Below are 11,722 nucleotides of genomic sequence, written 5' to 3'. Positions count from 1 at the left end.
ACTTCACTAAAAGACTTCTTTCAACTCAGTTTTAGTTCTATTTACCTTGGTCCCTTACCTCACTCACTTTTCTTTTATAAGCATGCAATATTTTATTTTAATACATTATCAGATTTTACTAGAATTCCCGTATAGATGTAAAAACAGGTCATTTCCAAAGGTATAAAGGCAGGGAAAAAAGCATCCAAAAAGTTCCTTTAGTTTTCAACTCAGTGAAATTAAATGTTATCAGTATTTTGGTAATCTTTGTGAAGTTAAACACCACCCATGGAATGGCTAAACAAAACTAAAACTCAAGACGTTTTTAGTAGGATTACTTCAAAGGTATGTTTAGACCACAGCTATGCAAACAGCTGCATCAGCAGAATTTTGGGAAGGCAGTGCCATAGATCTAGTCTATGCCAGGAGAATAATAGGCCTATTTTAACGTGGTCAGGGGTTAAACCATAGATCTAAGCCCACACCTGATGCCTTGGCATGCTTATCAAAGTTATTTTTTGGAGCATACAAGAAAATGCTTAAAATCACCTATTACTAAAGCTTACCTGATACTGTGCTGATGGATAAAGACAATCCTGAGTTGAATGCCTTCACTTGAGAGTTATAAACAGATAGAAAATCCCTTGGCTCATTAAGTAATGTTTTAACTTTCCAAAAAGAAATTTTTAATTTTATCATCCTTTTCTCCTCTTTCATTTGCTAGATAGGTGAGTGGCAAAGTATTTGCTTAAAATACAGGCTGAATAAACTTTACCTCTAATCCTTAGTTACAGGCACTGCTTCTTTCTCAGATGGACAGCTACCACCTGTTATCTATGCTGAGTTTAGAGTAGGAATATGACACAACTTAAAGATACTAGATACTAACAGAGATACTAGCTAAAATGTATAAACAAAGCTGGATGAGTTTTCATCAACGAGAGGAACTAGATTTCATCTAAGCAGTTCATTTGGTCCCACACTTCTTCCCCTGAAAACAGTAGAGCTGGGAGGGGGTGGTGGGGTAGTGGGAAGATGTCATACACTTGTAATTGTGTGACAATTTAATTCATGTTGGTAAAATTCAAAGGAAAACATACACATGTAGCTTCAAGATACATAAAATTAATATGGTTTTCAAATAATGTGGAGAGAGGTATAAACAGTTGGTGATACGCACTTGTTCTTAAGTGTAAGACAGCAGCACCTCTATGTTAACCATCCAGAATGTTTCAGGAATTTAGCCATTGTAGACACACTAAGCAACCCCACATTACCAAGAGCTAAATTTCTTAATATGTTTTGACTCAAACATGAGACAGTAATTTGCCACGTGGTCTTCATAAAACTAGTATGCTGTTATGAACAGCAGAAGATTCAAGTGAATGTATAAATCTCATTCAAGCTGCAGTATGCCTTTTAGAAAGGTTTTTAAATGCTCAAATGACTCATTTTAATAAATAAATTTTAGCTCAACACTGCTAGTGCTATGTGCGTTAACACTGCTTCACATTCTTCTAAATAAAATATACTTGACACAGGAACATCCATACTACAATGCTGCATTATTTCTAAACTTTGGTCACACTCTCTTTAATTTTTAAACAAACACCTCTTCCAGATTTGCTAATAAAATTTAGCAAAAGAATATGAGTGTGTCATCTTTAGGATTTTCACTCTGTATCCAATCTAGAGGCAAATACGACTTCAAAGACTTCAGAGCTTTAAAAATCACTTGTACCTTTAAGATAACATTTAGCTCAAACACATTACAAAAAAAAAAAAAAAAAAAAAAAAGAATATTATATGGCTAAGGTTAGGCTCCACTGACAGTCAGATAAGTATGCACCATCCGAGTATGCTTTCGGAGAAATGGGATGCAATGGGAAAGAGTTTATCTTTAATTAAAATTAGTCTTTCGTAAATGCTTATTGGGAATTTCTATTGCGCTTACTTGGAGAGGCCAGGACCCACCAACAATTCCTGCTTGGATAGCTACACCCATTACAACTGCTAGATCAGGGTCTACGGAGGTGTTGGGTTCCTTTCCAAAGAAATCCCGAATAACTTCACGTATTTTAGGAATCCGGGTGGAGCCCCCAACTAACACAATTTCATCCACTTCCTCTTCGTGTAGGTGGCCTTCCTTCAATACCTGTTCAATGGGAACAAGAATTTTCTTAAAAAGGTCCTCGTTCAACATCTCAAATAGTTTCCTAGAAATTTCTCTTTCAAACACAACTTTGACAAAGTTGTTTTCTCCATCTGAAGCATCTCCAAGATTTTGCAAGTCTTTTGTTTTCTGTGAAGGCTTGCTGTTAGGAACAGTATTTGGCTTTACATCACTTTCAGGCAGTTCTTTTGTAAGCTTCCTTTCTGGCACAGTCAATGACACCCTTAATGTAGATGCCTCATGAATAGTCAAATTCAGCTTAACTGCTTCCACAGCCTGTCTGAGGCGATGTATTTCTTCTTTTCTTGATGGCAGAGAACCATATACTTGATTGAGTTGATCGTATAAATGCTGCATCAACCTCTGATTAAAATCTTGTCCTCCAAGTTTGTTGTTACCTAAAACATCAGAATAGAGTGCATCAGACATCACCTCCGAAAATTCAGAAAGCAGGTCACATCTCCTCTTTACTGGCAAATAGAACTCCAGGGCCAGAACTACAATACTAGGACCGTAAGCACCGAACAAGAGCTAACAGAACTAGGAAAACAGATTAACAAATTATCAACCACTGAAGAGTACGATTGACTGTAACTTCCAGATTTTTTTAATTATTTTTTTTTTCCTACAGACAAAAATAAATTACAAGAAAAATCTGTAGCTGGTAGCATGCCACTGAAGTGCAGTATCTCAGAGCAAATTATTTTCCCAGCTAAGATTCCCAGAAAATTTACATCTCTCTCTCTCTGCCCAGATGGATTTTTCTGTCAATACTACCACCGTGCAGCTTTATAGGAGTTCTGTTCTAACATTTTCAAGTTATCCAATGGTTTCATCCATTCACATGAAAAAGCTGCATACCATTGAAGCATATGGAAATATCCTAAAAAAAGCAAAAGAAAGTGAGTAAATGCAAGTAGTGGGGTTCAAGTTCTATTAATAGGTTTGTCTTACGTTAGCCTTCAGAGAAGGTATTCTCTATTACTTCTACAAGATTATTCTTGCACCTTATTTCCAAAACCCTTTCAAAGAGTTGTTCATGCTTTACATTAAACAGATTTAAAAGTGGCCTGGCAGTTTTCATCTATGTTGAATAGTACTCTCAAAGTTTCTACCTGTCTGCTATGAGTGAAAACAGGAATTCACTTAACAGACATCCATCCAAATAAGTCAGAATGAAGTAATTAAGTATTGTTATTCCACTCTTACTGGACATCAAACATTGTTCATTCAAGGCAATGCTAAGAGCATCTCAGATCTGTCCAAATCTGGGTCACCTGCAAAGCAGTTGTGCATTCACTCCAGTTTTACTAAATGTTGCTGCCAAAACTCTTTCCCAAGTGATGAATCACTGTGGCATATATGTATTAAAAAAAAACACCGAAAAAAAACTTCTGGGTTAACACAGTGCAGTCATCAAGTCCTACACAACTGCACTGGAGCCAAATGCAAGGCAGTGATGTTGTAAAGCACTCAGCTTTAGTAAACTGACTTGGTAAATACTCAGCTCAAACAAAGGTAATAGAATGCTTTAGAACAAAGTATTTTCCGTAAGCAGCAGCACTTACACCAGTAAATATCAACAGCCTCGGATAAAATTAAGCCACAGTTTATAACTTGGAGTCACTTTAAAACTGAATTTCTCTTAACTGGTGAAACCAATTGCAGACCTGGTTGCACATGAAAGGCAATTACAAGCACTTTGTTGTGAGACTGGTATGTTTTAAATAACCTCCCTAAAGGTGATGTGAGGTGTTTCCTTTCCTACTACTCCTTCAGAAAAGTAAAGCATTTTTCTCACCTGCCATGGCTCGTGTGAGGAACATCCCTCCCTGCTTGTTCAGCAGAGACACATCCAAAGTTCCTCCACCCAAATCTACCACCAGGACATTAAACACATCAGCTTTGTGGAGTCCATAAGCCATAGCCGCAGCTGTGGGTTCATTGATTACTCGCAAGATTTCTAGCCCTAAAAAGAGCAAAGCAATAGTCACATACAATTCCAAAAACTGTATTTCTCACTGTCACAACATTTACTATTAGTTATTTAGAACTAACCTTAAGTGAAATGTCAGCTATGTGGAAATAGTTAATCAAGTATTATTGCTTAGAAAATTATTTTCCTTATTTCAGCCAGAAGTAATACTATTTCACTGTCAGGATGAAGGCATCTACACAAATATGTTTCCTTGAGAGAGCCTTTGGCTAAGTAGATTCCACATCCTATTTGTATTTTAATTATTGCCCAATTGTGCTCTGTATGTTCTCTCTATTTGGAGATGACAAAAAAAAATAACATCCTTAGATGAAGGGTCAATTCTTCTAGCCACCTATGCTTGCATTAGTCTGTTGCATCTGTTGACACCCAATAGTTCTGTGCTGTTCTTCATAATTGTTAGCAGTCTTAAAGAAAAAAAACAAATCCATTCTAAGGCTTTCTATTCTCCCTAGACTTTACCACTAGTGAAATAAACATAATGTAAGGCTCCACAAAACAATTCTGGAATAAAAAGACAATACCTGCAAGGTTAGCAGCCTTAACAGTGGCATTCCGTTGCCTTTCATCAAACTCTGCTGGCACAGAGATGACTGCCTTTGAAATGGGCACACCAAGATGGTCTTCTGCCATTCTCTTCAATTTCAGTAGCAGCTGAGAGCCGATATGCTCCGGAGTGACACGAAAGGTTTCATTAGTTGTCACAGAAAATTCAGCTGATCCATCGTTGTTGAAAATCTATGAGGAAAAGCAACACAACTCATATGTAAGACATCTTTTTCATACATTCCCTCCTCTGCTACCACCAAATATTAGGTTCGCATATTGCTCGTTTATTCTGGGAAAGATATGGATGTATCCATCCAGTGAGGCTTTGGACACCCCCTCCCTGGAAGCATTCAAGGCCAGGCTGGATGGGGCTTTGAGCAACATGGATGAGTGGGAAACGTCCCTGCCTGTAGAAGGGAGGTTGGAACTCAATGATCTTAAAGGTCCTTATCAACCCAAACCATTCTACATCTCTGATTCTATGTACTTTCTTCACTTCATTTGATTGTAAACAACTGCTTAATCATCTTTAATGCTACATGATACAACCACACATTTGAAGATGACAGTAATGCTTCTTAATCATTACACCTTTTTTTTTTAGTACGTATCTCGAAGTAAAATAAGGTACTGTTAAAATTTTGAGTTGGAGCTTACGCTGGAACATAACCTAGAAACACATTTCACAGTGGACGACAGGGTTCCCTAGAAAATCATCAGCTGTCATGCTGAAGTACACCACTTCCACCAGCATTTCCTCCTCTTCTCTCTGGGTACATCTTCTGGTTTCCAGGCGTATCAGATTTAGCCGAATGACTCAGAGTCAGAAAAACTGGTTCTGTATTACATATTTCAAGCTTCCTACATATCACTGGCCTGGAGAGAAGCAAAGATGATGTTTGCTCACCTTAAATGGATACCTGCTACTTTCACTCTTCAGTTCTTCTGAAGTGAAGATTTTCCCAATGAATCTTTTTGCATCATATATAGTATTCTGAGGATTTGCATCAGCAAGTTCTAGGCCATCATATCCAACGTATACATCTCTGTCCGTGAAAGACACTATACTTGGAATGCTGTTGTGCCCGTTTTCATCTGCAATAACCTTCACCTGCCCTGTTCCAGGAAGAAAGACACCTACAGAGCAGTAAGTTGTGCCAAGATCAATCCCAATTACTTTTGGTGTGGGCATTGGTAAATACTGTTGAGCTAGATAGCCAGCTAGCAGAAGAGCCAGAATTGCCGAGCCTGAAAGACAAATCAATAGGTCAACTACTATTTTGGGAGAAACTGCTTATGAACAATTCTCATAGGAGACCTAGTTAATGAGGCTGTACAAAAATCACACACATGCTCACTGCTGCTTCAGCCCCAGCTCCCCAAGAGCACCCTCCCACAGCCCTCAGTCTTTCCTATGCCTCGAAACAAACAGGTAGCCTAGTTTAGGAACACTGAATGATTTTTCCATTTTACACGTAACCGACGTACAAAAAAAAAAATAAAAATAAAGAAAAAAGAAATCCAACGTAGCTAGGACGGTCACGGCTGTCTTTCAACAGAGCAGAGAGCGCAGGTTTCTGTCAGTTACTTCCCCGCACAACGCGTATCTCCACAAGAAGCAAGGGAACACCCCGAAACCATAACGGAGCCATCACGAAAAGCCGCTCCATCCCGGCAACGCCCCCACCAACCCTGCACAGTCCCAGAGACGAGACCCGCCCGGCTCAGGCCAGGCCACTCTTCCGCACCCGCCCGCCTTCCTGCCGACCCCAGCACTGTTCCGGCCCCCAGCCGGCTGCCTGCACGTACCCAGCACCGCCATCTGCCCTGCCATCGCTGCTCGCCGGCTGCCGCAGCACCGGCCAACTCCGACTGCTGACGGGTCCTTCCGGGCCGCGCCGCGCGGCACGCCGGGAATTGTAGTGCGCGCTTCCCACCCGCCCCGCCGGTGTTCGCGGGCTGTCTGTAGGGAAAACACTACACCTCCCAGGAAGCACGTGGGGACGTGGCTCTTTCCTGCTGGTGCTGGCCAATGGGCTGAGAGAAGGGGTCACAAACCAAAGTGTTGGTAGGGAGGATGCGTGGTACCTATTTTGCGCATGCGCAGAACGGGTTCTGCCGCCTCGCGGTGCTTACTGGGAGTGGTAGTTCTGTTGGGGCGGCGCTGCGCCCGCCGGGCGCGACGGCCATCACCGCGGCCTGACGCTTGTGGCGGGAAGGCGCGCTTCGCGACGCCGCCGTGAGGTGATGGGCTGACAGGCAGCCCTACGGGCCCTGTCTAACTTGTTTTCCCAACACTGGTGTTGAATACTTCCATTGCGTCTCTTTAAATGGCATCATTGTACAAGTGGCCATTCTAAAACTGAGTGGAGGAGAGCTCTTATCATAGAATTATAGAATCATTAAGGCTGGGAAAGACCACTGATACCATCTGGTCCAACCACCAATCCATCACACCATGCCCACTGCCCACGTCCCTCAGTGCCACATCCACATGGCTCTTGGACACCTCCAGGGACAGTGAGCCCACCTCCTCCCTGGGCTGCGTGTGCCAATGGTCGTCTTACAGTATTTCTTCACCCATGTAACTCAAGCAGGCACTTTTACATATGGTAAAATAGCAAAAGCAGGAGTTTGCTGAAATTTTTATCTTTGATAGTCACCACGTGCTTTAGTACATATGGACCCCATTGAAATCTCACACTTCTGAAGACTGACTTGCAGGGATGCTTTAAAAATACTGTGACAGATTTCATCCTTTCTGAAGCGCAGGCCAGGCTCTGTTTTTATACCTGAGGCATTGCGGTCACTCAGTGAAGTGCATGCTGAAGGAGATAATTCACATGCCCTCTCCTATACTGCTTCTGTTCCATCTCCTCAAAATAAAGCTGCCTCATAAACACAGCGGATCAGCCAAGGCCTCCCCGCCTGACTGTCTCCCAGGAGGCCTGCCTGTTCCCTACAGAATTACACAGCACAGGACACCTGCCTGGGAGTCAAACCAAGGAGAACATCTCTGCTCACTGCAGCAATTGCACATCACACCAGCCGCTTCCTCAGGAGACACCTGCCTCCTTGTGTCTGTTTTTGACTTTTGTCTCATTGAAGCCTGTATCCGCCCATTTTTTTCCTATGACACTTTGAAGGCAACTTTTGTTCTTCAGCACCTGAACTTAAATGAAGTCCAGAAGTGCCTATTTTTAATCCTACATCTCCATGACGTATCAGGGTCTGCGTAGGGCTAATCCATGACCTACAGAAAGATGATTCCTCTTGCATTTGCAGAATAGGCAGAAATAATCCTAGCAAGCTTGCATTTTTTTTTCTGGGGAATTATCAGAGTGTCTTCTGGATGGAGTTCTTAGTGGTGTTAAAGCCAGTTCTTTTACTTACCCTCACAGCTCACACAGCTCTCATTTTCTTCCCTTACCTCAGGGAGCAGACACTGGAAGGTAGATCTTTTTTCTCCTGAAACGATGTGTTAGCCACATCCCTGTAATGGCAGGCAATGCCTATATTGCAGTGCTTAGCACTTACCCAAAGGTAGGCAATGCAAGCTCATCAGACCATACACCTCAACTCCAGTAGATCAGGGCCTCTGGTGATACTTTCTGGTATCTTTGCTGATTTGTCTGTTTGTGCTGGCTGTACAGTGCCGATAAACCCTTGGGGACAGCACACCAGGCTATCAACATTACCTGCCACTTGATGTGAGCCAAAGGTAGACATGTAACCTGTCTCTGGGGGTCTGGGCCAAGAGCCTAGTTAGGTTTATTAGCGTATCTATTCACTCTGATAGTAAGCTTTTTAAAACATTTCAAAAGCTTTTGGGGGATTAATTTCCTTCAAGGGGATAATGTTTTTTCCTGGTGCTTTAACAGGTGAAGGTAAACATGTTTATGTCTACAAATAGCTCAAGGGGGAGAATTGTTCTTACAGTGTAAGAGCAGAGACTGGTTTTAAAGCAATCTCCCATCAGATGGGAACTAGTACCTGCAGGAAGAAACTATTACACCAGGGAATACCCTGGAAAACAGACCTATGATGTGTTAAACATAGTTCAAGCATTTGCTGAATCAAATAAAGCTTGTTTTCATTTCTAGAATGCTTTGCATCAGCTGTATTCCTGCACTTTGAGAAAAGGAAACTGAGTTTGCAAAGCATTCTCTTTCCTGCCATTGCACAGAACGGGGCTTCCTCTTCCTAGGGAAGACTCAGTGAATTCTTTCAGCACCACTGCAGTAATTTCCAAAACATTGTCCAAAACCAAAACACAGAGTACCAGAGTTTGCTCCCAGCAGTACTGTTTGATCCAACAGTGATCCTACTGTGCAGGAGCAAGCATGAGAGAGATTGGAAGCCGCTTCCCAGGTGGAGGGGTGTGGTCAATGTCTCCTTGAGAAAAAGAGCCAATTTACTTAAATGCTATAATATGAAATCTCATGTTTGAATTTTAAATTCGATAAAGGTGGCTTTTTAGCCTTGGTGCAATCATACCAAAATTGCAGAAATGCAGACTACTGTCTCCTCTACATAATTAAAACATTGACCTTCTCTGGCTGTATCTAGTTGGGGAAGGAAAGGATTTCATCAGTGTCCAATCTTCCTCCGTGACAGACAGTTCAATGTCAGGCAGTTGGAAGAAAAGTATAACCTTCAATTGAGATGCAAAAGTTTCCATTTAAATTCCCGAGTATAGCTTAAAGATTTCTTGCTCCCACTGCCTGGATGTTGTGAAGGTGTGCAGGGAATCATTAATGAGTCAGGAGCTGGCTCTCCGACTGGCGGCACTGTGAGTTGCTGCAGGGCTGCTCGGAGATTCACAGCCAAAAGCAGGGGTGAGACACTGGCGTCAAGCTTCCAGCAGATGTCCCTGCTATGCAGGATTGCTTTTTATATTTAAAGGTAACCTGCGGATTCATATAAAGCATATTAACCTTTTGCAGTCGTTATCCAAATTCTTGTAAAAGCATAAGTCATGAAAATGGTGTCTCATTTTTCAGTGCAGTTTGTTTAATTCTCTTAACATCTCCATTTCACTGAACCCTTGTGAAATCATTTTGAGGTTAACAATGAAAATTTTATTTCCTCTCTCATGAATACATCTGCAGTCATAGAAGCAGTTCAGGAAAAAAAGTCTGCGAGCAGAATGGGATTTTCACTGGTCTCCCTCCTGCCTCAATACTTGAATTTCTGTTGATCTACACGCTGATTACAGCTTGCTGTGATGTAGGGGGGAAAAAAAAAAAACACTAAAATCAGAGACCCCTTTATTTAAGAGATGAGACAAGTAGACAAGTTTGGCATTTACTGGCCTAATGACTGGGAGCTTCTCTCTTGCTTCACTGCAGTGTCACTTATGGGAGATGTTGCAAGGCCAAGAGCTGAGTGCTGCTGTGAGACCAGCTACTTCCTCCCCACCCACCAGCAGCCTGACTTGGTGGGCCTGGATCTTAGGTTAAATTTGTCCCTAGGTCTGGAGCACATAATTCAACTTCTGCTCTGCTAAGGTGTCCCATCTAGAAGCAGGGACAGCCATATTGCTGTAACTGTGTGACAGAAAAATCAATCACTTGTACAGTGGTTTGGTGGAAACAATGTGCTGCATATCACAACCCGGAGCACGGGAATGAGAATACGATTGGAAGTCTCATCATCTGCTTGAATCATGAGAGTGATAATGATAATGAACAAGAGTCCTAGAGTCTCCCAGGAGACCGTTTTCTCATTTGTGTCGTGATGTGTATGCAAAATCCATACAGATGTCAGTCAGACATATCAATTTTATCTATTGGGCGTGACAACAAAAGAATAAACAGAGGAATGCGCTCAGATATAACTACTTTAGCACACAGCTCCCCAGGCCAAGGTTGAAATGTTTTGCAAAATATTTGGATAGAGAAAAATCCTTCTTTTCTGTTTGTGGGGTACTGATGCTGATGTCTCAGAATATTTATCTTACAGTGATTCTGTTCTTTTCCTGAAAGTATCACCAAGAGGACATCAGAGAGTTTGTACATGGGCGTATAATCAAAGAATATTAGGATGTTATAACCACAAAATAAACAAGAGAGTTAGGCAAAGCAGACTATGATAACAAAAGAGAAAAAAATAGAAGGCTTACCCCTATCCTGGGCTCACCCACCAAACACCAGCAGATGCAACCTCCAGAAGAGATCCTTCCCTACTGGTAGCCAGCTCTTAAATAGGTCTAGGAGAGGTGCAGCCAGGCTCCACCCCTTCCAGCAGCACAGGTGAATTGCCTTCACCTGTGCTCCTGTGGCTGACTCATGGCTCGCCTCAGGTGATCAATCAGAGGTTCAGGCTGTGACTCAGCAGTTCCCATACAATGGGATAAGAACATTTGGGTCTTTCTGATGGCGCAGACAAATCTATTTCATTTAACACTTAGAAATAGTATTCTGGTACACTAGGAGCAACTGTGCTATGTCATACCTACTTTCACAGAAGAGTTATTCCACGACCCAAATTATTTCTAATCTAAGTATACGAAAGAAGTAATTAATAAGAAATAGAATAGAATAGGTTGTTCTTTGCACAGTGTGCACTGGAGAAACACAGAAATTGACTATACAACTCAAGAACAGACAATGAGCATGGAGACCAAGTATGGCTTGAAATGAGCCGTATCAAACACCACTCAAGAGAGGTCCTGACAGAATCAACTTTCTTCCATTCCTTTAAGGAAAGGGACTTGTATCAAGAGTAGCCATCAAAGACCTAATGGGTCGGATGTGTTCACATTTATACATTGCTCTTTGGGGAAAGTGGTAATGGCATTTCCTAATTGTCTTTAGAGTACAGGAACTAGAGCTGTGTGCAGGAACTGGAGTTGTCATTATTTTCTGAATGTCCAGCATACTTCAGTGTAACCAATACATAGTTCAAATATGACTATGATGTGAGCACTACACAAACTCAGTCTGGTTTTATTTCTGAGAGCGATATGTGGAACCATATCCCACGTATGTGGACAGCATATCCCACAACATCTCTTATGTACT

At 41.8% G+C, this 11,722-nt stretch overlaps 1 protein-coding gene across 1 annotated transcript; it reads right to left on the bottom strand.

Moving 5' to 3' along the window:
- Nucleotides 1-1,879: 1,879 nt before the first annotated feature.
- HSPA13 (heat shock protein family A (Hsp70) member 13) lies at nt 1,880-6,531 on the bottom strand (the record flags this gene model as incomplete). The annotated part of the gene is made up of 5 exons (XM_079549231.1): nt 1,880-2,550; nt 3,954-4,121; nt 4,673-4,886; nt 5,605-5,945; nt 6,507-6,531. 5 exons carry the CDS (start codon nt 6,529-6,531, stop codon nt 1,880-1,882), a joined length of 1,419 nt encoding a protein of 472 aa, XP_079405357.1.
- Nucleotides 6,532-11,722: the final 5,191 nt, after the last annotated feature.

Source organism: Tetrao urogallus (genome assembly GCF_951394365.1).
Source record: "Tetrao urogallus genome assembly, chromosome: 1".
NCBI lineage: Eukaryota > Metazoa > Chordata > Aves > Galliformes > Phasianidae > Tetrao > Tetrao urogallus.
Note: the sequence above shows the minus strand (reverse complement) of the source record. Positions and strands in the feature narration are given on the sequence as shown.